Source organism: Tamandua tetradactyla, chromosome 2, assembly GCF_023851605.1.
Source record: "Tamandua tetradactyla isolate mTamTet1 chromosome 2, mTamTet1.pri, whole genome shotgun sequence".
NCBI lineage: Eukaryota > Metazoa > Chordata > Mammalia > Pilosa > Myrmecophagidae > Tamandua > Tamandua tetradactyla.
Genome location: NC_135328.1, coordinates 59,216,814 through 59,243,892, shown reverse-complemented (window position 1 = coordinate 59,243,892; position 27,079 = coordinate 59,216,814). Strand labels below are relative to the sequence as shown.

General features: G+C 38.9%; 1 protein-coding gene across 5 annotated transcripts in view; it reads right to left on the bottom strand.

The window, feature by feature from the left end:
- Positions 1–26,194, bottom strand: part of GNE (glucosamine (UDP-N-acetyl)-2-epimerase/N-acetylmannosamine kinase) — a 76,540-nt gene extending 50,346 nt beyond the window's left edge. Inside the window, exons 1-2 of one of the 5 annotated variants that reach the window (XM_077147717.1) lie at positions 26,080–26,194; positions 8,801–8,987 (exon numbers count right to left, since the gene is read on the bottom strand). In XM_077147717.1, the coding sequence (XP_077003832.1) occupies positions 8,801–8,953 (153 nt within the window). In that variant the 5' untranslated portion in view covers positions 8,954–8,987; positions 26,080–26,194. Of the gene's footprint in view, positions 1–3,205; positions 3,414–5,321; positions 5,427–8,800; positions 8,988–26,079 lie in introns of those variants that run through there. The other 4 variants (XM_077147718.1, XM_077147719.1, XM_077147721.1 and 1 more) reach the window with 4 other exon arrangements.
- Between the last annotated feature and the right edge of the window lie 885 nt (positions 26,195–27,079).

The following is a 27,079-nucleotide window of genomic DNA, read 5'->3' as shown; positions in this document are numbered from 1 at the left end:
GTGATATTTAATTGGATGGGTAAGGCAAAGCAAATCACTCATGGTTGGTCAATTTGTATTTATTTTAGAAAGAACATTAAACATTCCATCTGGCAATACTAAAATGCTCTTAGTATTTACCAAGTTACTCAAAGGTCAGTCTACCAAAACTGAGTCTAAGCTAGCTGTGTAAATAAACTACAAAAAATACAACAATGTTACTTAAAGCCAAAGCTTTTTTTGGGGAAAGAAGTTAACTCTTCAAAAGAAAATAATGATAAAATGCCTAATTTTAAGGGGGAACTATTATTCAAAAATAATTTTAACTAATTTATTATTTGATTAAGTAGAAAATTCACATGGTTTAAAAGTGAACAATCCCAAGAGGCTATAGAGCAAAAAGTCTTGTCATCTGTGTTCCCCAACCATATAGTTTGTCTTCCTAAAAATTAATACTTACTAGTTTCTTCTCTAACCTTCAGGACATATACTATGTGTTTATACTTATTTAAAATTTAATATAATACATATTATACAAGTAGTAACATATTCTACCAACTGTTGTTGTATATCTTACTTTTTAATATTTATTTTTAACATTTTTTATTGTGGTAAAATATGCATAACATAAAATTTACCATTTTAACCATTTTTAAGTTTACCATTCAATGACATTAAGCACATTCACAATGTTGAGTAATTATTACTCTATATCCAGAACATTTTCATCATCCCAAACAGAAACTGTACCCATTAAGCAATATATACCCTGCTGTTTAAAATGCTTTTAATTATGTTTCTGAATGAAATGGAAAGGTTTAAAAGCACTGGAAATATCAAACCTAAAAGTATAAAGTTATGAAGATTGCTAGCCATCAATTTTTCAAATATGCGAAGGATTATGAGAGCCCTGAAAACAAAAATATTCATTGTCACAAACATTTATCTACTTCGCGCAAAGCATTGTAAAGAAAACAGAGAGATGTGAAGCTGAGCAAGTTCCTGATTTTTAGGAATTTATAATCTAGTACATGACACCAGGCCACAGAATAGATTTTAACCAGTTCACTTTCCTGAACAGAAGTACTAGAAGAAAATTAATAAAATTTTTCTTCGCCCAATATTCATTACAACTATTTGTTCTGCATTAGATGTTATGCCCAAATATATACTTTTATACTAAGAATTGTGACCAAAGTGTCCATCACCAGTATGGAATGAATAAATGTGATAAAAAGGATTTAAACTGCAATAGAAGAATCTAAATTGTATAAAGTACAATGCAAAACAAACAAGATAAAACTTATCTGTTTACACAGTGGCGTCCCAAACAATTCAAATGAATGGATTATGTCTCTATTTGTATTGATAAATCTCAAAAACAGAGCATTAGAAAGCAGCAAATTCTAAAAATTATATATTGGATACCATCTTTGTAATTTTGTTAAAATATGCAAAACATCATTACATGCTGTTCACTGATATTTAGTAAAATTTTAAGTACTTGCATGGGAACAATACATACCAACTCAGGATATTAGTTACCTCTGGAGAGGTAAGAAAAATGGGGGCTAAAGGGCTAAAGGGCTGACTATATAACTATTTTAAAAAACCATACCATAAGCAGAAATCTGAAGCAAACCTGAAAACATGTAAATATGTTAAACCTGGTGGATGGTAGAGGTTGTCATATTGTTTTATGTCCTTTTCAGCATATTTGAAATATTTCAATTTTAAGAACAAGAAGTCTTTTAAGTGAACACTGTTAAGTACTGTCCACAGTCCCCTCAAGATCTAAAGCTCGGAAAGCCAGAAGGAAGGGACTTGATATTTGCATCCATTTCACACTTCATTCCATAACTGTGACCCAGAGGCATCAAAGAAAGATTATATATATGGTTTCAAAAAAAAGCATGCCTTAATCTTGAATGCACTAATCTCTATCTGAGAAACCCAATTCTTGAAGACCATGTCAAGTATTCTCTCAATTCAAGACTGTCCATTTTAAACGCTACAAAAGATCCCACTCAACTGTGGGTAAAAAAGACATATCTTCTACATGAAGACGATTTCTTTTTTTAGGTTAATCAATTTAAAGTGATGACCCCTTGGCCCAAGTAGTCACTGAGCAGAGGAAGTAATTTGCTAAGCACTTCCTACGTGCCAAGGACTGTGCTACCTGCTAACAAACATTATCTCATTTCATCCTCACAGCCCTCTAATTAGCCCTGTTGTACAGGCGGGGACACTGAAGTACAGAGAAAATCATATACTTGCTCATAGCCAGTTAATTACTGACAGAACCAAAAATCAAACCCAAATCTGAATGACTCCAGTACTCAGGATACTGCCCCGCATCCAGTGTTTGCCATGTGTCTGTTCATTCCAGAAACACCCATGCGGGAAAACCTTCCCATGCCTGGCCCTGCAAGACACCATCGGGGTAAAGGGAATAGGATATACCACTCTTCCTCAGTGCAGAGGGGATGAAGCTCACAGGAACAAGAAGGAAAGGCTATACAAAGTGGTCTGGAACTCAGAACCCTATTCCTGAGCTATAATTCGGCCTGGCTCCTCATCCTTCTAGAGCCCCTGGAATTGGGTTAACCAGTTATCTATACAGCTCAGCTGTACCCCTCCTCCCCAGGGGAGGATCAAATGCTCTTTGTGTTCTAACAACCTTACAAGTGTGCTCAGGGTTTGGGGGCAAAGGCGGATGGATTATCAAACCTCCAAGGAAGCCCAGACTCAGAATACAGACTAAAGGTTGGGTCGGGACCTTCAAGATCAGTCCAACTCTAAACTTCAGGGCAACTCGCCTGCCAGGTTGCTGTCCAGCCTCTTTTGCACACCTACGTAACACACGCTCACTATCTTTCAGGACAGCCCATTTCCTTGCTGGACAGTAGTGCCCGTGGGAATGAGTCAAGCTTGATGTCACTCTAACCCTCCCCACGACTTCCCGGGTGTTCAGTCAGGGCGCATACCGAACCTGACTGCCCCGTGAGCCACAGGCAGAGATCCCTCAGCTGGGTTAAACAGGAGGTGCAGCGTATAAGCCCGCGGGCGACAGGACGAGGCCCGGGCCTAGGGGTAAGGGGCAGAGCGAAGCCGCGGGCGGAAGAGCTGAGGCCTCCGGCAAGGAGACTGGTAGGAGGCTCTGGGGGCCGGGAGGATGCTCTATCCGAGGCCGCCCGCGAGTCCCCGGCTGAATCGCGGCTCTCACCACAGGCGGATATGAAATTCCGTCCCTCGCCGCCGCCGCCGCAGCCGCCGCGGTGCTTCGCGGGTCAGATCCGAACCCGGCGCTCTAACGCAGGCGGGGCACAGGCCCGCCCCCTCGGCTTCAGCACCTCGGCCGCGCGGTCGATGAACTCGTCGCTCGACCCTGCTGACCCCCGGGTTCTCGCACACCCGGGCACATCCACCCCGGAGCACCGAATCAGAGAACGCTCTCTTACGTCACGAGAGAAGAATCCTGTGATTGGCTGCTGCTCCCCTCCGCCCCACCCCCTTCCCTGGGGGTTTTAGAGAGGCCGGATGCGCCGCGGGCCGAGGGCCTTCCGATGTCGTGGCATCACCGGTTTGGGAGCGCAATGAGCCTGCCAGTCTCTGTCCCCTCCCGGAAAGGGTCTCCTCCGCGGGCCACACACACTCATCAGAAACCCGAATCTTCTCCCGGGGTGGTGGTTTTAGTCTTGCAACCATAGTCGAATTTCCTACGCCTTCCATTCCCTCAGTCATTTCATAGGCCATGACATGCAGAAAAAACATACCGTCGTATAGCTAGTCAGTTCCAGAGGCATTTACTTCAGGACTGCGTCTGCCACCAGACTCAATGCGGTGCCGGAAGTTGGCCAAGGCAAGCCAGACAGTGATCGTTACAACTAGCGCGGCCTCGGCCTCCACTGTAGGGAATCCCCGGCCGGTCCCCCAACCCGCCCAGAGACGTCAGGAGAGAAACAGGGTAGTGGTGCCGGAAACGTGGCGGGAAAGGGCTCGCGCTGCCTCTGATGAAGACTTTCTGATAGTCTTTGCAAGCACCTGAGTCACCAGAAACTTTGAATGAGTTGGTGTTGCAAAATGTTAACGTTTTATAAAACCATTCAAAACTTTACTACAGTTTAAACCATTTAAACATCAGCACTTGGAAGATTTCTTGCCATAAAGCAAATTAATCTCAAATCCAATCAAACTTTTTCAGTTAATGATGTGTTTTAATTAGTGAAGAAGCTTTAATTTCCAGAACACAGCGGCTGTTAAGGTAGTGCCCTGCAGCTAGTTTAGATCCACCAAAAGGTCACATAGCCACAAAAGGACAGACATTAAAGGGTTTTGTTTAATAAGTGCCATAGGATTTCTTTTAAAAATACCACTTTTGGTTGTATGGAGAATAGATCGTTTGGGGGTTTAAAATGTTGGCATTGAAACTCAGTTGAAGTGAACGTAAATGAGATTTATTTTGGAAGTAGGATTGATGGAACATACTCATGGATTAGATAAGAGGGGATGCCAGACAAAAAGAAGGAATAAAGAATGACTTCCAGGTTTCTGGCTTTAGTGTTTGGGGGGAGGGGGTGCCATTTACTGAGATGAGAAAGGCTGTGGAAGTGACCAGGTTTGGGGGGATGACATGGCATGTTTGAGATGCCTATAAGATATATTAAATAGGAAATAGGATATATGAATCTGGGAACAGAGTTGTTCTAGTTTGCTAGCTGCCGGAATGCATCACGCCTTTTAATAAAAGGGGATTTATTTTGTTAGTTCTTCAGAGGAAAGGCAGCTAACTTTCCACTGAGGTTCTTTCTTAGGTGGGAAGGCACAGGATGGTCTCTGCCGGCCTTCTCTCCAGGCCTCTGGGTTCCAACAACTTTCCCTGGGGTGACTTCTTTCTGCATCTCCAAAGGTCTGGGCTGAGCTGCAAGTGCTGAGATGAGGAATGCCAAGCTGCTTAGGCTGTGCTACCTTGTGCTCCCTCATTTAAGCACCAGCCAATTAAGTCAAACATCATTCATTACAGCAGGCACACCTCCTAGCCAACTGCAGATGTAATTAGCAACAGATGAGGTTCACCTACCATTGGCTCAAGTCCACAGCAACAGAACTAGGTGCCTTCACCTGGCCAAGTTGACAACTGCATCTAAATACCACAAGAGCCATCAGACTATAGATGGCATATTCATTTCTTATTGCTGCTGAAACAAATCACCACAACCCAAATTTATTATCTTACAGTTTTAGATGTCAGGAGTCAGAAATGGGTTTCATGGAACTAAAATCAACGTGTCAGTAGGGATGCCTTCTTTCTGAAGGCTCTAGGGGAGAATCTGTTTCCTTACCGTCTCCACCTTTTAGAGGCTGTCCATATTCTTTGACTCATGGCCCCTCTGACCTCTGTTTCCCTCTTGTCACATCTCCTCTGACTCTTCTGCCTCCCACCTTCACTTAAAAAAAAAAAAGACTCTAATGATTACATTTCGCCCACCCAAATAATCCAGGATAATCTTTCCATCTCAAAATCCTTAACCACATCTGCCTAGTCCCTTTTGCCATCAGAGGTAAGATATTCACAGGTTCTGGGTATTAGGACATGGTAATCTTTGGAGAGCCATTATTCTGCCTGCCACAAGTAGTACTGAAATCCCAGGAGATATTCAAGATGGGCATATTACTTTTAAAGTTACACACCATACCACCAAATATTTTGAATAGAATATTAATTTTTTTCTCTTGAAAGTTAAGAAAATTAATTTCAAAAACAACACTAATGGTCAGTTTCTTGATCTAGATCCTGATTTTGCAGGTATGTTTAGTTTGTAAATTTTGAGTTGTATATTCAACATATGTTTAGTTTTTGCATGTATATTGTACTTCCATATGTTTTTAAAATAATGCTTAAGAATTTAGCTACAAATAAATGTAGTTAGAAATATAAATACTTTTCATAAAAGGCAATGCATTTTGAGAATTTGTGCACACTTATTAAGCCACTTTTAGAGTTTGTGTGTAATCAATATTGAGAATTTTATAATTCTCTTATAGTTAGGTAGTTCTCTGTACATGGGATCACTTAACCTTAAATGAAATTATCCTCTTTTTAGAATGTTCTGGGGTTTTTTTCTCCTATGAGAACTCTCTTAAGATAAAGTTGCGCAAAGAACCATTTTCTCTTGGCTTTTTGGAATAGTTTTCTATGATTAAATAGTATTACATTTCTGGATCTCTGTTACTTTATTTAACACTATGAATTACGTATCAAAAATCTTCCCAAGTGATCAAGTTTTTTGTTTGTTTGTTTAATTGTTCTGATATGAGGGCTCTATAAGCTGCAAAAAAATACATGTGGTCTGTAAATTTTTCTATAGATTACTCCTTAAGCAGAAATATGACTTCAAGAATTTAGGGCACAAACTGTCAAGGAATTCTGCACATTAAGAGATCATCTAGTTCGATCTTCTCATCAAAGAGAAGGCCTGTCGACAGCTTTCCTGACAGATGTTTATCTGGCCGCTTTGGGAACATTTCTTCCAACAGGGACTCTTGTTCTTTTACTTGGAGATTTAATTATTATAACATTACTCTATCTCTCGGTAATTTCTATCCATGTGTTAGTAACCTACTATTTTGAACACTTTGGCTATATTCACTCAGCCTTTGCAACAGCCGCAAAATATAGATTCTATTACCCATTTTATAGTATTGAAACATACTATTCTCTCTTAGCTTAAGGCACCCAATTACATTTCCTGCCATACCTGTTTCACCAGATTTTTCTAATATCCCTGTCTCCGGGTTTGTTATACATTTATTTTTAACCCATTCAGAAGTCTTTCATAACATTTACATACAGCAGTTGTCTGAGTCTTAGACAATTAGACTTGTAAGACATTATTAATTTTAATTTTATAGGGTTTTGGGGAAGCCAGGCAATTGTGCTTTATTTTAAACTTTCAGTAGTGCTTTCCTAGTGATATTAATACTTTTCTGACTCACTTTCTCCAATTGCCCATGCACCTACTCTTTTCTCCTCTCCAGCTTCTCCTCTTTCAACCCCTTTCTTTACACTACTGGTCACTGCCTCCTTCTTCAAACTTTCTTCTTCCTCGTCTCCCACAACATCTCCTGATTTCTGGCCTACCTCCAACTTCTCTGGCTGCTTTACCCCTAGTTAAGAGGTTCTGTTTCCTAGGATTCCTTATTCACCCTTACTTTCATCTCATTTTAGTATATACCTGGTGTGACCTCATCCACCTGCATGTCTTAACAACCAGCCATTAAAATTATTACTAAATCTGAATCTGAAGCCTATTCTTCTCAGTTCAAATCCAAATATCCAACTGCTTAAAGGACGTGTCTATTTGGATATGTTCCACAGACACCTCAAATCCACTTGTCCAAAATGACGTTTTCCTCTTCCCTGTGAACCTAGTCTTTCTCCTCTATTCTGATCCTCCGTGAATGGTATTATCATCTACCCAGAAACCTAGACGGCATCCTTGACTTCTATCCCCCTCTTTTATCTCTCACATTCAGACATGAAATCCTATGAATTTTGCACTTCATAAGAGTATTTTTCTGGAAGAGAATATAGTGTGATTAAAGAGAGTAAGATAGGAATGAGAATTACATATAGGGAAGACCAAGCTAACAGGAGATAAGTTTTGTTGGAGAATATTGGAAACATGATTAGAACTATAAGTGGAAGATTACCTTGAAAGATAACTTAGAGTATTTCAGAGTTGAGTGGTTGTAGAAACCACTAATCATTAGGCAGGTGAATGAAATGGAAATTTCAAATCACACTGAAAAAGATCAGTCATATAAAAAATGGGTTAGAGAGAAAGACACGTGTTAGAGCAACCATTACCTCTGTAATGAGAGGCAACCAATTCTTAGTAGATTTTATTGAAGACATGGGGTGAGGCAGGAAGACTTAGAAGCTCCAACTAGAAACTCAGAAAGTCTGACCTTGAATTTAAATCTAAGTACAAATGCTATTTAAAAACACACAAAGTAAAATGCTTGCAGAAGACGAATTGAAATGAAGTCTGTTACTGCATTAGTGATGCAGCTAAAAGAGTAGACAGTTGAAAATAATCGCAAGAATGTCATATCTGATTGAAAACTTCTCATAAAGCACTCCTGAACTATAGATGCCCTTTATACATACATAATCACCAAATTGAAATGTGATAATGATTTCCGAAAACATCTTGATTTCCATATGCCTCAAGAAAAAATTTAAATTAAATAAGCTATACCACAGTATAGCACGCTATTTGACACATTTATATGTTGATAAATATGGTAATTTCCTTTTTATTTGGCCCAGAAACTAGTTAATTCCAAATGAGCACACCACTGCCCAAAATGTGGTCAAACAACTGGATAAAAAAGAAGTAAAAACCAGGCAGCTCTGTATGCCATGTTTCAAAAGCAAAGGAAAAATTAAAAGTAAGTTCCAGAGAGCATTGCACCTTTTAGAAATAAACTGTATTTGTGAAGGAGAGGGTTCAATACTTAGACACAAACCGCGATTTATCTGATAAAAGTATCAGAAATCTGAAGGAAAGAGTTCATCTGCAGCTTTCAGTTTGGAAATATAAGGAGACCACAAGTTTCAGCGCAGTAACTGAGAAATAGTAGCCATACAATGACTAACCTGAGTTAGCAAAAATAATTACACTTACAAAGAAAAAAAAAAGATGCATATGATAGATATAAAAACAAAGCTTTCCTCTTCCTCCTTATAATTTCCCCTTCTCTTCTGATTACAATTTCAATAATAAAGATTCTATTAAATAGCTAGATTACTTACATGAGGTCCTTGAAAGTACCGCTCCCTGTGAGGATACATATTGGTTTCCATCCTGTCGCACAGGCTTTGTATTTCCGTGTGTTCTGAATTAATGAGCCGAGCAGCTGTTTGTTCTCTTGGTTTAGCTGCCACAGAGCAGTCATAATTAGACATCTGAATTCCAGTTTACATCTTGAGCCCCGCCTCTCTGAAAAGGAAGGGGGAAAAAATGTGGCTCTGAATTCTTCCTGTATTCCTGAAAGTAGAAGGACAGCCAGTATCTGGGTGTTATATCTCCAGTTTTGATATACCATTCTAGCCAGTGGTTTTAGTTTCCACTAGAAAAATTATTTCCTTCTGAGTTTCTTGAAGTAGAAACAAAACTCAACAAAAACCTCAATAGTCTTTTCCATAGTTTTCACACAAAGGTATATTCACAACATATTTACTGACATACTACTTTGAACAAAGAAGTAAAATAAAAGGGTTTAACTAGAAGATTTTTAGAGTTTACAGTCACAGATCTCAAGATATTTAGAATCTTAGTTTCATGAGGTTGAAGGAAAATCAATATTGTTGCATTTTTTTCTAAGTTACATTTGAATGGAAAACCTGCTACATTTTAGGAAGGATGTACCATGTTTTTGGTGCTGGGGGCTCCCTGGGGCAAGTGATACAGACTGATAAGCTGCTTGTGGTCAAACACAATTCTTTCCATTCAGTTGTTATATACTCATTTGGACACAGCAGCAGCCAAGTCTTACCTAACACACACCTTTACATTCCACATAAGGAAAGCTATAATAAAAGTAATCCACATTAATGAAAATAACACTTTATACTGCTATTTTTGAAAGCTAATAAACACAGAGACCCAGGTTCGATTCCCGGTGCCTGCCCATGAAAAAAAAATTAATAAACAGGATGGGAAGCATATAGGTTAGCATAGGCTGGCACATATTATTAAGCTAGCATAGGCTGTATGAAATACATTTAAAGAATCCTAAATAAAATGTTTATGAAATAATATTTGACAATATATGAAAATAATAAAACCTAACAAGTAGTCAGCATTTGTTTCTGTACCGTAAGGATGGTTCAGTTAGTGAAAAGTTTTGATGCACTCTCTCATTGTCATATTAACAAAAAAGAAAAGCATGATGGTGAAGCAAAATACTCTAATGCCATCGCCATCACTATTCACATGGTACTGGAAGTCCTAACCAATGCAACAAGATGAGACATATATGAAAGGCATTATTATTGGGAAGTAAGAATTAAAACCATTATTATTTGCAGATTGCATGGCTATTTACCAAGACATCCCAAGGGAAACAACTGAACTACTATAACCAAGGTGGCTGGATACAAAATGCCCAGTAATAACTAATAAGGAAATGCAGCAGAAAAAAAAGTCCGACTCAAAAAGTTAGTATACTTTGGAATTAGTCTGATAAAAAAAAATGTGTTTAAAAAAAAAAGGTGCAAGACATAAAGAAAACTCTAACACATTACTAGAAAACTTTAGGGAAAATCTCAATAAATATATAGACATTCTGTGTTCCTGGATGGGAACGCTCACTAATGTAATGATATTGACTCTCCCCCAATAATTTATAAATTTGAAACAATCCTAATGAAAATTTTCACTTGATTTTTCATGGAACTTTACTAGTTCAAGTTCTTCTAGAATAGGAAATGAGCAGAAATAAATAATAATAATAATAATGGGGAGGAAAATAAATTAAGGTGCAAAACTTGCCCTACCAGATATGAAACCATCCATAAATCAGCAGTAATTAAAACAATGCAGTATTGGTGCAGGAATAAACTAATAGATAACCAAAGCAGAATAAAGTCCAGAAGTTAATAGAAATTTAGCGTATGACAAGTGGAATTGATAAATAGTGAGAAAATAAAGGGCTATCTGACAATAAGAGATCCATAAAGAAAAAAAAAATACATCCCTATCTCACACCATACTCTGAAATAAATTCCACATTGATTATAGATTTGCAGTATAAACAAAAATACAGGGTAATGCCTTTATAATCATGAGGTCAGAAAGACCCAAAAGCCATAGAAAAAAATGGATAGATCTACTTAAATAGGGATTTAAAACAATGAAAGACTGGGAGAAAATATTTGCAATATATACCATAAAGGTTTAATAATAATAAAATATAAATAGTGCAACTATGTGATGATATTGTGAATTACTGATTATATATGTAGAACAGAATGAGCATATGTTAAGAATGTTTGTGTTTCTCTCTTGTAATTTTTTTTAAATTTAAAAATTAATTAAAAAAGCAATATATATATATATATAAATAGTCCCTACAAATATGCAATAACAAAATAAACAAGCTAATAGAGCATGTGATGATTTGGAGTTATGTACCCCAGTAAAACATGTTATTAAAGTTAATCCATTCCTGTGGGTGTGAACACTTGTAAAGAGGAGCTTTTGAAGAGGGTACTTCAGGTGCAGGTAAGGTGTGGCCCAGGATGGGTCTTAACCATATTTCTGAAAGTCACAGAGAGAGAAAGCAACCATAGAGGGAGCAGCTAGAAGTTGAAAGTCAACAGAACCTGGAAGAAAAGGGAGCGGCCAGGAGAGGCCACCACGTGCTTTGTCATGTGACAGAGAAGCCAAGCACCAAAGAGTACCGGCAACCAGCCCCAGGATGCCTGTCATTGGGAAGAAAACATCGCCTTGATGACGCCTTGATTTGGATTTCTCCTAGCCTCAAAACTGTGAGGCAATAAACGACCATTGTTTAAAACATGGTATTTACTTTAGCAATGAGGAAACTAAAACAGAGTGGGGGAAAGGCAAAGGATAAAAATAGACAATTCTTAGAAGAGGAAATACAAATATTCCAATAAATATTTGAAAAGATGCTTAACCTCACTGGCACTCAGGATAATGCAAATGAAAACCAACAAGGAGGAATTATTTATTGCCTATCAAATTCGCAAAAGCTAAAAAAAAATGATAATATGTAATGCCGATGATTGTGTGGAGGGAATTAAGAACTCTCCCACTCTGTGGATGGGAGTATGAATGGTTACATCCTTTTTGGAAAACAATATTTGACAATATTCATCAGAATTTTAAAGTGAATACTCTGACTCATCTAATCCCCTTCATATCATCTATCCTACATACAGAATTGCAAATGTGTTCAAAGATATATGTGCAATTATGGTCATTAAATCTTTTTCTAAAAAATTGGTGATATATACCTCTCAAGAGAAGAATAGTTAAATAAATAAATAAATTAAATTATTATAAATCCATGCTGCAAAATAACATATACCTATTGAAAGGAATACATAGCTCTGTTTGTGACTATACGGAATATTTTCTAGGACACATTGAAAAATGAAAATGCAGGCATCCAAACTATATGAATATTATAACCCTATAATGTGGAACAAAACTCTAAACTATACTTGGTACAGTTTATAAATTGTTCAAATATATAAATAACCCTATTGTAGTCATGAACCACATGTTTCAGTCCTAAAGCAATTTAACATTGAAAAAAGCACAACGCAAACAAGAACTCCAATCTCCACGTATGCTCTTAAAAACATAAAATTCAAATACATAGTCCAGGAACTATGTACTGTTCTTTCTTCCCCTGTTCTTTGCTTTTCCATATAAATTGTAGGATCAACTTGCCACATTCAGTGGAAAACCCCAATAGGGATCTTATTGCTTTAATTAATTTTTAAATTGTCTCTGTGGCTCCAGACTGAAAGCTCCTTGATGACAAGGGGCCATGTCCACCTTTGTTCATAATAGTGACCTCAGCACCTCACCCAGTGCCTGGCAAATAGTAAGTGCTCAATTAATATACGTAGAATGGTTGGGTGTGTGAATGTATGAATAAATGAATGAATGAATGACCGATACAACAAGATAATGGCTAAACATAAAATATTTTACAGGCATTTAAAATCTTAGTTTCAAAGTCCAGTCAATTGCAGTAAAACATTCACAACATATTAAATGAAAAATTGAGGGAAAATTTCCACAACATATTAAGTGAAAAACTGTGTAAATAAAATGATACTAATATTACAGTGTATATATACTTCATATATGCATAACAAAAAAACTGAAGCAGCAAATAAAAAAATAATGGTGGTTGTCTCTGGGTGGCAAGGTTATATATTGTTGTTACTTTCTTTTTATACTTTTATATCTTTTCTATAATTAGCCATGGTACTTTCATAAAAAGTGATAGACAAAAATAATTACTTAAAAAAAAATCACAATGCTTAGTTGTCATAATGAGGAGCAGATACTTTTGATTTTCATTAAATGAGAACTTCTTGCAATGCCAGGAAGTGTACTACAGAAACAATTCTGCCCTATCGCAGATCCACTCCTACTGAGACACTCTACTAGAGTTTTAGGCCCTCTCTCTTTTTGCCACATGTAAAAAGCTTCAGGGGGTTGTGATTCCATAGAAAATGATAGAACCTTCTTGTATTACTTGGTTGGGAAGTTACAGGGAATTGCTCATCCGGGGTCTTCCACCAGGCACAGAAATTCCTAGTTAGTCATTACCTATTTATAGATTATGAAGCAAACTGAGGTCCGAATTTATGGTGTTATAGTTAGAGAAACCAGTAAGGCCACCAAAGGGTAATTTTTAAATAACTCAGATTTTTTTTGTATTTCTGAAATATGTTAAAGTGTGTGTATAACCCTCAACATTTTGTTGTTGTGTGAAATCCTCACTTTATTCTCAATTTCAGTTCCTCACACCCACACTGCCCCTTCTCTTCTCCTCTTTTAACTACAAACGAAGTCAGACCTCCCTTCTACCCCCTTTTTCTCATCTCTTTCTCACTGAAGTTCAACTGGACCCTCTTTGGAGGGGGCAGGAGTGAGTGTTTTTAAGTAGGCCAGGACAGAATCTTTTCTCAAGCAGGGAGAGGAATGGGTCTCATAGATCATTTTTATGCTTCCCAGCTTCCTCTTGTTAATCTAGGCAGACCACACCTGCCAATAAAAATGTCCACTCTCTTAATGTACCACCCACAGACTGCTCCTGGGACCTCACTTGAGAATTTACCTATCAGTAGGGGGATTAAAAGGAGCTCTCCAATGGAAAAGGGGCGGAAAACGAGTAGGGAATTCACAAAGAAAGAAATACATAATCAATGAGCTGCCAATCCCAGAGTCCAGTCTCATTAGCACTTAAGAAAATGCAAATATTTTTGCTTATCCTATTGACTAAGTAAAAAATTAACTGCCCAGTGCTGGAGTGGGTTCAGGAAAAGGGGCTCTTTTATATCTTGCCAGGGAGGTGCAAATTGGGATAATCTTCTGTACAGTAACATGTCAGTCATGCCAAAAGTCTTTAAAGCGTGGTGTTCTAGTTTGCTAGCTGCTGGAATGCAATATATCAGAAATGGAATGGCTTTCAAAAAGGGAAATTTAATGAGTTGCTAGTTTACACTTCTAAGGCCAAGAAAATGTCCCGATTAAAACAAGTCTAAAGAAATGTCTAATCAAAGGCATCCAGGGAAAGATACCTTGGTTCAAGAAGGCCGATAAAGTTCAGGGTTTCTCTCTTATCTGAGAAGGCACATGGTGAACACAGTCATGGTTTCTCCCTCAGCTGGAAGGGCACATGGTGAGCACAGCATCATCTGCTAGCTTTCTCTCCTGGTTTCCTGTTTCATGAAGCTACCCCAGGAAGCATTTTCCTTCTTCATCTCCAAACCACTGGCTGATGGACTCTGTTTCATGGTGCTGCAGCATTCTCTGCTCTCTCTGAATCTCTCAATCTCTGAAATGTTTCCTCTTTTATAGGACTTCAGAAACTAATCAAACCCACCCAAATGGGTGGAGACATGCCACCAGCTAATCCAGTTTAACAACCACTCTTGACTAAATCACATCTCCAAGGAGATAATCTAATTGCAGTTTCAAATGTACAAACTGAATAGGGATTAGAAGAAATTGCTGCCTTTACAAAATGAGATTAGGATTAAAACATGGCTTTTCTAGGGTACATACATCCTTTCAAACCAGCACATGTGGATACCCAAAAACTCACTTCTAGACATTTTTATTTAAAAAAAAAAAGACCAAAAAAGTGTGCAAGGATTTTATTTCCGGGTTATTCGCTCCATTATTTTAAATTGTTCACTACTATAAAAATCTTAACTTCTCACAGTAGGGGGTGGTTAAGGTAACTATAGAACATCCATACAATAGAATATCATTCAATAATTTATAATGCTCAAAATATATAATATTCATAATATTCTTTAAGTGGCAAAAAAAAAAAGTTGTGAGTTACTCTATGTTTAGGTATAAATTAGTTCATATCACTTGCTCTTCAAAAATAAATCCCCAGGAAACCCCATAATGCCAAATTAACAGGAAATCCATTAGGTCGCTCTTTGGCTCAAATTGTCTTTGTATCCTGGGGATTTACTTAGTTTTGTGGTTCTCAAACTTTTTTATGCCTCAGAATCACCCAGCGAGCCTGTTACAATGTAGGTTCTCCATTCAGTTTTCAATTCAGTAGGTCCAGAATGAGAACATACATTTCTAACAAGTTCCCAGGTACTGCTGATGCTTTGGGTCCAGGAAATGCCCTCAGAGAACGTTTGGATCTAATCCAAATAGATCAATTCTGCTTTCAAGTGCCTTGTAGAGAGAGAACAAGAAAATCTCTCCATCCGGTTTTAGTGGTTGCTGCCCCCGTGTTCAGTCCCTGCCGCATGGGGTTCAGTCCCTGCCTCGTGACAGCTGTTGAGAAATGGTCTCATGTTCTCCACCAATGCTGTAACAATGTCCCCGTTGTTCTAGATCTCAGCCATAGAGGTTTTTTAAAGGAGCATTAAAAAAAAAAAAAAGCTGCCGAGAAGAAAACTATGCCAAGAAGCCCTGTCAGTGCATTTGTTTTCACTCAAAAACTCAGCCATTATTCCCAAAGCACATTTACCAGCCCAGGGTGGCCAGGTTAGAAGGCATTCCCAACCTGAGAGCACACCAGAACCAACCCCGCTCTATTCATACCGCTCACCCAGCATCTAACCCTAGTATTGAGCCCAGCTCATCAGCCCAGCAGCCATCTGATGGAACATGATAAATTCCCATCTAGAGGGGATTTGGTGTCTTTTCTGAGGAAAAGACTTGCATCAGGACCATCTCGATCCATCAAAGACATTCAAATAATCCTGCCCGAAAGAGGGAAAATGAAGGGCTGCATTCCTCTGTTCGCAGGAGGCCCTGGCAGGATCTTAGGCAAAATTTTCCACCTTCACTCTAAGAACTAGCTCTGCATATTTTTATATATGAGCAATCTCTTTCAAACACAAAGTTCCTAGTTTACCCTTCTCCAGGGCCAAGGAAACCTTATCAGCTTTTCCATTAATATGATTCAAACATAAATCATTCCAGTCTTCCAGAACAAAGAAAATTTATACTAAGATGTCTTGATGCCTTGATTTTGAGAAGAGATTCAGAAATATGAAATACATGTTGATTTCAAATACTAACTAAATGTACTAATGCTGTGTAATGAAACTGTCTGTTACATTGAAGGATAAGACCACCAGGAAGCTTTTCCATCTCAAAGAGAACTACATAGAGTTAGTAAATTGACCAACATTGTAGCAGGTTGGGTTCCCCAGTGTTCTAGTTTGCTAGCTGCCGGAATGCAGTATACCAGAAACGGAATGGCTTTTAAAAAGGGGAATTTAATAAGTTTCTAGTTTACAGTTCTAATTGTCCCAGTTAAAACAAGTCTATAGAAATGTCCAATCAAAGGCATCCAGGAAAAGATACTTTGGTTCAAGAAGGCCAATGAAGCTCAGGGTTTCTCTTTCAAGTGGAAGGGCACATGGTGAACACAGTCAGAGTTTCTCTCTCATCTGGAAGGCGCATGGCAAACACGGTGTCATCTGCTAGCTTCCTATCCTGGCTTCCTATTTCATGAAGCTCCCTCGGAGGCATTTTTCTTCTTCATCTCCAAAGGTCACTGGCTGGTGGACTCTGCTTCTCATGTCCATATCATTCTTCTCTGCTCTCTCTGAATCTCCTCCTTTCTCCAAACTGTTTCCTCTTTTATAGGACTCCAGAAACTAATCAAGACCCACCCAAATGGGTGGAGACACATTTCCCCCAATCCAGCTTAACAACCACTCTTGATTGGGTTACATCTCCAGGGAGATGATCTAAATACAGATTCAAACATACGGTATTGAATAGGGTTTATTCTGCCTTACAAAATGGGATTTAGATTAAAAGGTGGCTTTTCTAGGTGACATACATGCTTTCAAGCCAGCACACCCGATAACAGACTCTGCCACAGAGATTAATGTACAGGTGTATCAGGGAATACGCTCAGGATCAATATCTGTGGAAGGGAAGGGAAGAAGCAGGATCGGGAAGAGGGTGAAACTGGCTGCAACGTGGAATTAATGGAGGCCTCGGAGAACCCTATGGAGAGTTCTGTGTCTGGGACAATCCCTTTAAGTTTCTTAAAAGGTTAAACATAGAGTGCTCAATGTGGCCTATCTCTCAGCCAACACGACAAGTAAACTCACTGCCCTCCCCCTGTCTACGTGGGACATGACTCCCAAGGGTGTGGACTTTCCTGGCAGCATGGGACAGAAATCCTAGAATGAGCTGGGACTCGGCATCAAGGGATTGAGAAAACCTTCTCGACCAAAAGGGGGAAGAGAGGAACGAGACAAAATAGTCAGTGGCTGAGAGATTTCAAATAGAGTCAAGAGTTTATCCTGGAGGTTATTCTTACACATTATATAGATAACTCCTTTTTAGTTTAAGGTGTAACGGCCAGGTTAGAAGGGAACTGCCTGAAACTGTAGAGCTGTGCTCCAGTAGCCATGTTTCTTGAAGATGATTGTATAATGATAAAGCTTTCTCAAGTGACTGTGTGATTGTGAAAACTTTGTTCTGTTGCTCCTTGTATCTACGGTATGGACAGATGAGTAAAAAATATGGATGAAAAATAAACAAATAATAGGGAGAACAAATGTCAAAATAAATTGGGTAGAGGGAAATACTAGTGGTCAATGAGAAGGAGGGGTAAGGGGTATGGTGTGTATGAGTTTTTTCTTTTTTCTTTTTATTTCTTTTTTTGTAGTGATGCAAATGTTCTGAGAAATTATCGTGGTGATGATATACAACTATATGATGATATTGTGAGCCAATCACTTGGTGATTGCACACCAAGTATGAGATGTTCATATGTTAAGAATGTTCATATTGTATGTTGATTGATTTTATTAATAAACATTTTTTTAAAAACGTTAAACTTGGAGGTATCATATGACCCAGCATTTCTACTCCTAGATATATACCCAAGAGAAATAAAACATGTATGTTCACACAAAAACTTACACACAAATGCAGCATTATTCATAACAGTGAAAAGCAGAAACAACCCGTTCATTCTACTCAGCGTATGTCAAGAATGACAAGCTTCTCAACCTGAAACGTCATACTTCTGAGGAAGAATTAGACACATTTTGACGTATCATAAAATATTTTGAAGTCATTCGAGATAATATGAATGATGAGAAATCATGAGGAAATGTTTATGAAATCATGCTAATAAAAATGCAAGACAAAATTGTATATAGAATTCTGAATATGGAAAGGAAAAATATGTAAAGGGTAAATATATTAGGATATTAGCAGTTGTTTCCTTATGGTAGATGTGTCGCTGATTTCTTTTTCTGCTTATTTATACTTTTTTTGTCCATTTTCAGAGCCAATAAATAATAAAATTTTTTAAAAAGTGAATACATTTTGGGTATGCTTATAATAAATTTCTTTCAGGATGATTTTGTTAGATTTGGGCATTGATTGGAATTGGAGTAATACATTTAGCCTGTGATAAAGCAGAAAATCCAGTTTTTAACCATGCAAAGCCCTGGTTGTTTAAGGCTACAGAAAGACAGAAGAAGTTGTAACAAGCCTTGGCCTTCTGGGCAAGCCTAATTTTTTGGTCATGTTACGTGGTCCACCCTGAGTGGCCGCTCTTTCTTTTTTTTTTAATTTTTAAATTCTTATTAATAAAACCAATCGACATACAATATGAGCATTCTTTTTCAACACATAGTTGCATATTCATCGTCGTGATCATTTCTTAGAACATTTGCATCAATTCAGAAAAAGAAAACAGAAAAAAATTCATACATACCATATCCCTCACCCCTCCCTTCATTGATCACTAGCATTTCAATCTACTAAATTTATTTTAACATTTGTTCCCCCTATTGTATTTATTTATTTTTAATTCTTATGTTTTACTCATCTGTCCATAGGTAGATACAAGAAGCATCAGACACAAGGTTTTCACAATCACAGAGTCACATTGCGAAAGCTATATCATTATACAATTATCTTCAAGAAACATGACTACTGGAACACAGCTCTACATTTTCAGGCAGTTCCCTCCAGCTTCTCTGTCATGCCTTAACTAAAAAGATGATATCTATTTAATGCATAAGAATAACCTCCAGGATAATCTCTCAACTGTTTGGAATCTCTCAGCCATTGACACTTTATTTTGTCTCATTTCACTCTTCCCCCTTTTGGTCAAGAAGGTTTTCTCAGTCCCCTGATGCTGAGTCTCAGCTCATTCTAGGATTTCTGTTCCACATTGCCAGGGAGGTCCACATCCCCGGCAGTCAAGTCCCACATAGAGGGGGAGGGCAGTGAGTTTGCTTGTTGTGTCGGCTGAGAGAGAGAAGGCCTCTATTTCTTGCGAGTAAGAAAAAAGAAACCTTTGGAGAAGTGAAAACTTCTCTTTAAACCCATAGCTTTTTAACTTCTAGACATTGCTATATTAGCAATATTTACAGACTGGTTGGATTTGTAGATAAAATATTATTCACAAAGTCATCTCAAAAATCATTTGCAGTGCCAGCTTCTTCTAGAAAAGGTAATGCCATATTTGAAAGCTAAAACTTGGGGAATTTTCTTAACACTGAATTTTAGACCAAGGACTTGGGGATCAGGTGGCCAAACAAACATGTGGGGATTGCCCAGGCAGTGCGCCTGCCCCACACTTGTCTCTCAGTCTCTAACACAGGGATGACAAGCACACACACAAGACAAGGCAAGGACGAGGACAAGACTTGTCTGAACGTAATCTAGCTTTACCTGTTGAATCGAAGAGTTTAATACTTACACAAGCAGCAAAAGGAAGAACATTTCATCACCCCCAAAAGAAGCATCATACCCACCTCCTCCCAGCCCCTGGCAACCGCTAATCTCCTTTCTGACTCCATGGATTTACCTAAATTCACCTAAATAGGATACTACAATATGTGGTGTTTCGTGACTGGCTTCTTTCACTCAGCATAATGTTTTCAAGGTTCATCCATGTCATAGCACGTATCAGTACTTCATGGCTGAATATCCCATGGTGTATATGTACTACATTTTGTTTCTATATTCATCAGTTGATGAGCATTCAGGTTGGTTCCACTTTTTGACTATTATGAATAATACTGATATGAACATTTATGTAGGATTTTTTGTGTGGACATATGTTTTCATTCTTCTTGGGTATATACCTAAGAGTGGGATTGTTGAGTCAAATAGTAACTTTCTGTTAAACTTTTTGGGGAACTACTAAACTGTTTTCCAAATTGGCTACACCATTTTACATTTCTTACCACCAGTGATGAGAGTCCCAATTTCTCCACATCCTCATCAACATTTGCTTTTGTTTGTTTGTTTGTTTGTTTTTATTATAGCCTTCCCAATGTGTGTAAAGTGGTATCTCGTAGTTTTGATTTGCATTTCCCTCATGACTAGTGATGCTGAGGATCTCTTCATGTTTTTATTGACCATTTCTTTTCCTTTGGAGAAATGTCTGTTCAGAAGCAGAAATGTCCTTTGCCCGTTCTTAATTAGGTTATTTAGCTTGTATTATTGAGTCATAGTTCTTTATACACTCTGGATAAGATATATCATTTAAAAATATTTTCTTCCATTCTATGAGTTGTCTTTTCAGTTTCCTTTGAAGCACAAAAGTTTTAAATTTTGATGGAGCCCAATTTTTCTAATTTTTCCTTTGTCATTTGTGTTTTTGTGTTAGATATATATTTTAAAGACCTGGATGGGAAAAGCTTAAAAAGAAAAAGGAGTTAATTCTGATGATTATGTTCAAAAAAGAAATGGTTTTCCTTCATTAGTTCTGGCAGCTTTAAGTTTAGGACTATCATCTGGGTCTGTCTTATTTTTTAAAGTACTCCCATGAACAAACCATTATACCACTTGTTATTGTAATGGAAAGCAAGAACTCCCTCAGCTTCCCTCCACAACACCAATCCTCTTACCAGCATCTCTGTCCCTTCTGTTCCTCCTTCCCCACATGATAATAGAAGAGCTACCCATCCTCAAGGAAATAACTCTGGTTCCCAACACTTCCCTCCTCCTTAGAGCTTTGCACTTTCACTTATTCCATCTCCACATATATCTTCAGCCTCTACTGGGTCCTTTCCACTACTATTTCCATATTTTCTTCTATTTTAAACACCCCCTCCAGCTAAAACCCTATTCTCCCTCCCTTCACAGATAAACTTCTTGGAAGAGTTCCCCCTGCCCTGCCCCCAAACCCTCAGCCTTTCTCCTCTCTCTCCCTCTCTCACTTCCTCACCTCCCTTTTATTCTTCACCACTTCGTTGAAGCTGCTCTCCACAAAGGTGATGAATTAATTCCTTGTTACCAATGAATGATTCAGTCCTTGTCTTACCTGATCACATGATACTATTAATCAATTTCTCCTTACTCAAGTACCCCCTTCCTTGGCTTTTGTGACACCCTACTCTTCTGACATTCCCCCTACCTTCTTCTCCATCTCCTTTGGAGGTTTTGCTTCTTCTGTCTGTTCATTAAATGCTGTTTTCAGAGGCATAAGAGATTCTTCCACCCCAGCTCTCTTTCCAGAGCTTCAGACCTTATATCCAACTATTGACTGGATAGCTCCACTTGGACATCCAAAAGACTCTCCACCCTTAACCTAATGAGTAAAAAACTGGATGTCTTATCTTTCTTCCTCTCCCCAGCCAACTTCTTCTCTGCCCCCTTTCCCTGAGACCATCATTCTGTCCTCCTGAATACAGAGGTGGCTTTCCTGCTCTTTCTCTCTTCACATTATCAAGTCCTATCAGTTCTATCTCCAGGACTGTTGCTTTCCCCCTAACCTATAGCCACTACCCTAATCCAGGCCCCCATCTTCTTGTGCCTAAATTACTGCAACAGCCCCTACCATTGTCCTAGTGCCCAAGCTGCTCCACTCCAAAATGCTCTCCACTCTTTAGCCAGGATGAGTTTCCAAAAATACAAATCCTGGCCTGTCACTTCCCTGCTCAAAACTAGTGGCTTCCTGTTGCCTTTAGGGTAGAATCCAGCACACTGTTGGGTCCCTGCATCCCTCTCCCGCTTCATCCCTGGCCACCTCTCTCTTACATTCCGTCTTCTAGTAACATCAAACTCCTTTCATCCTTCAGTGGGTCATGCAGAGCCTTATCTCTGGGCCTTGGTACCTGCTGTCCTTTTGGTCTGGAATCCTTTCCTCATCCCCACAAATAAACTTTTGTTTAACTAACTCCTCTGCATCTTTCAACTCTCAGCTTAAGACTTTCTGGGAAGTCTTTGCTGATCTCTCAACTCAGATTTAGAATCTCTTATTGAGTCCTCTACAGTAAAGTTCTCAACATTTAGGCATTCAGAACCTCTTTACACTTTTAGAAAGTACTGAAGACCTCAAAGGCCTTTTGTTTGTTTAGATGGGTTATATCTTTTAATACTCATCATGTTGTAAATTAAAGCTGACATTTTAAAAATATTTATTTTAAAATAATTTAGATTAAAATAACAATAATCAATGACAGATTACATAATTTATTTATTTTATTTAAAATAACTGTATTTTCCAAAACTAAAGAAATTAATGAGAATAGAATTGTTTTACATTTTCTCAAATCTCTTGGGGGGGAATTATAATGAAAAAGGCAAATGTCATCTTTGTATTATTATGAATATAGTTTGTGCTTCACACAGCCCTGAAAGGGCCTCAGGGACACCTCTCACAGGGGTCCCCTCTTTGAGAACCACCCTTACTGCACGGCTTTAATAGACTGGTATTTCTAATAACCCATAAACTACTATAAATAGTAATTTATGGCTACTAGTATTTAGTATTTACTATAAATTTAGTATTTAGTATGTACTATAATACTAAAATAGCCAGGGCTATTTTACTTATCTTTGTATTTCCAAAATCTTATATAGAGCCAGACACATAGTAGACACTCAATAAAGTATAAGTTAAATTGAAATGAGCCATACACAACTATGTGATGATAGTGTGAGCCATTGATTGTAACTTTGGATGAACTGTGTGGTGCATGAAGATATCTCAATAAAATTATTTAACGGAAAAACCTAAATGTTCAAAAAAAAAAATTGAAATGAGCCAGCGGTAAGATAATCATGAGGAAACTAAAGAAACCTGAGAGAGGCAGAAGTTTAGTGCTGAAGGTCAGGTCTGTCTTCATCTTCATGATTTCATGTCTAGAATAGATTAGCTGATCTATTAAATATGTTTAGGCATATTTAGGGACTATTTAAAGTGAGAAGAACTGTATCAAAGACATGAAAGAGGATTTTTTTTTTAAAGAACATCAGATTAAAAAAAAGAACATCAGATAGGAAGAGAATCTATTCAGTGTGATAAATTGATAAACACAAACCTATACCGATTAAATATCTTGATTACTGAAGTGGATTTTATAGTGTGAATTTTTTAAAAAAATGCAGAATTGACATTAAGCTTACCCTCATATTTTCTAGTGACTGTGGGAATGATTATATAAACGTTTACTACTCTAGATCAAAATATATAACATCATTGTTCCTTATCTTTTCTTATACAAACACCACTTGGCATTAGGTTATGGCTTTAATGAAATAATGCTTTGTTAACAGCTCCATGTGTCAAAATCAGCCCATGCCTTATTTCATTTGTCATATGAATGCTCTTCCACAGCAAAGACCAACAGATAACAGTGTGCACTTCTGAAAGAGAAGCTGTACAGCTAGATTTTGGTCCTAATATTCTCCACAAGCGGCATCCCTGCATCTTGCAAGATAGAGGAGGAGCAGGTGCTGAGCAGATTGCTGGAAATCAGTGGCCACAGGCCATGTTTTTAGAGAAGTGAGAAGATCGCATTACTGATCTGTTGACTTCTGGAGAGCAGGGACTTTGAGGTTGTCCTCTCCAGCATGTAGAAGAGTGCTGATTCATTGTAGATGCACAATAAATGCTTGCTGACTTGAGAGATAAGTAACAGTGGGGTTTAGTACACTGAGGCTCTCAGCAGAGACCTGGTGGGCCCAGGTCCGAGCATGAGGTTTCAGGCCTCCTAAGCCTGAAAGAGAATCAGGACCACACCCTTGGACAGGTGTCTGTGAGGGGTGAGGCGTGCAGGACTGGTATGCTGGGCAGGCAGGATGTGCCAGCTAGCAGCAGGGAAGCAGAATTGAGCTGCTTTGGTACAGGAGGACCTGGACTAGATGCATGAGGAGACTAGAGGGTAAGATCTGGGGGTCTGGACTCAAAGCACCTGAATAGTAGAAGCAGGGAGTGGGACAAGAAGATTCTGTGTGTAGGTGTAGATATGTGGATTAACTGCAGTAGAGAAGTGAGGCAGAGGAAGCCTCCTGTCATTTCTTAGTCATATGAGTTTCCCAGGGCTACCACAACAACTTACCACAAACTGGGTGGCTTAAATCAACAGGCTCTAGGGGAGGACCCTTCCTTGCCTCCTCCAGCATCTGTTGGTTCCTGGCATTCCGTGACTTACTTGGCTTGTGGCCACATCCCTGCAAGCTCTTCTCTATCTTCACACCTCCTTTTCCTCCTCTGCCTGTGTGTTTCTTCTAAGGACACTTGTCATTGGATTTAGGGCCCACCCAGATAATCGAGGATGAGCACCTTATCTTGAGATCCTTAATTACATCTGCAAAGAGCCTTTTTCCAAATGAGGTAACAGTCTCAGGTTCCAGACATTTGACATGGGCCTATCTTTGGGGGGGAGGGTCACCATTCACCCCCTACACCAGTATCTGATCTAGAGTAGTGCTTCTCAGACCTGAGTGTGCATGTGACTTTGTTCAAGTGCAGATCCCGAATCAGGAGGTCTGCGGTGGGGCATCTGCATTCTAACAAGCTTCCAGATGCTACAGGAGTTTCTGATGAGGGTAACCAGCTTACCTGGCTGTCCCAGGATTACCCCAGTTTCAGCACATCCCCAGGTTAACTAGAATGGTTGGTTACCTGCAGGCCATATCCCTGCAGGAGGGGAAAACTGTGAACACTTGAGACTTCCCTCAAATATGGGGATAAGTGTAAAAGTATCCCAGAGTGGATGAAGTATGAGTCCCCAACATAAAGGGCCACAGATGGTTGCACATTTACTCTCTAAGTGTCTCCCTTTTCCAGTGCTTTTAATTTTCTATCAGCTCAGGATTAAAGCCTCAAGCAGGGTGATTTCTTATCAAATTCCCCAGATTGGCTCAGCAGATGGACTCTCCATTCATTTTACTGAGGCAAAGAACCTCCCAAGGAAAGTCCCTCATCTTTTCTCCCCCAAGCCGAACTGCTTTCCATACACTGACTCATGCTCTTCTCCTTGACTGGCAGATGGTAAAAAAAGCAAGGCTTTGAAACCAGCCAGAGCTATGTTTGAATTCTGGCTTTGCCATTTACAGTTGATTGATCTTGGACACACTGCTTAACTTTGTTAAGGTAGATAACACTCGAAGAGATAATTCTTCAAAGAGCTTTACCTGGTTGAGGAAGATAACCTATACAGAGTGCACAGCAAGCTTCCTTCCTCTCCCCGCACCCAGCAGAAGGGTGACATGGGCTCTGGTGGGTGATGGGCAGTGGAGTAGATGGTGCACCTTAGTCTCAATGACCACCAGAGTTCCTTGGATGAAGTAAATGCTACTTGTGCTACTATTTTACTTACACTTCTTGAAATCAACTTTAAATCAAATCAATGAAATCCTAACCAATAATATTTGTGGAATCATGGCTTTAACATGCTAATTATACATTTCCCAATGCACAGAAAGATAAATACATTTAGTTAGGCATTCATTTGAGGAATATTTAGTGTCTTTGGGGCTATGGATGGGATTAACCTGCTAGTTATATATTTTTTTCTAATAGACATTAAAATAAACACCCTGAGTTACTCACTCATTGAGGAGAATATTTATGCTTGTTTGAACAGCCTGGTGCAGTTCTAGACCTCTTGGGCATCCACGCTGAGAAAGTGAGCCCAGACCTCTCGGGCTGACAGGACAGATGACCTGCCACACTCTGGGGAGGCTCTGGCATGTGTTTGCCGAGGAACTGGTCCAGGGTGTACTAAATCCAGGCCTTAGGTGGATGACTTGCTTCTGCTCTTTATTTGCCTCCATCCAGTCAGAGAGAGAGAAGGGCAAAGGGATGGGGGGTTCTATTTTAAGACTTGAACATCTTGTTCTTGCTTTCTTATCTAGTATTTCCTTACAGATGACTGAAAAGAGAATTGACTCAAACCTGCTCTGTGGGTTTTGAGCATGTAGGTGTGTGTGTGTGTGTGTGTGTGTGTGTGTGTGCGCGCGCGCGCGCGCACGCGCGTGCTTTCTCTCTCTCCCTTCTCTTCCTCTTTCCATGCAGCTGCATGAGTGAATTGACTCAGGCCCTGAAGTGACCGGGCAACCCACCTACTTTTACCCTCTTTTCTTTTCCTCACATGCATACATCCTTCCTAAAACATTACTTTGGGTGCCAGGCCCATGTACCGATAAAATCCCAAGATTTAGATTTCAGGGTTGGAGTTTAGGAGATGCTACTTGAGAGTAAGACAAGAGTTCCAATCCAGCTTTATCAGACATTTATACCAGAAGGTATCACATGCTCCTTTAAAAACTAATAAAATGGTTCCACCAACTTCAGTATGATTTTCTAAGTTCCCTCCTTCACTGAGATTTGAGTTTGTCAATGATCTCTTTTGTCTTTTGCATTTTCAGTCTCTTCCTTTCTTCACAGGCCATTTCTTCTGACTACAAAGATGCTCCCCTATGGCCAAAACAAAAACAAACCCAAAACAGTTCTCTCTCTCCATACCACCTTTTGCATTTCATTCAATCTCTTTCCTTCCTTTCATAACACTAATATTGTGAGAGTGGGTTTCCATTTGGCAACCACCCAC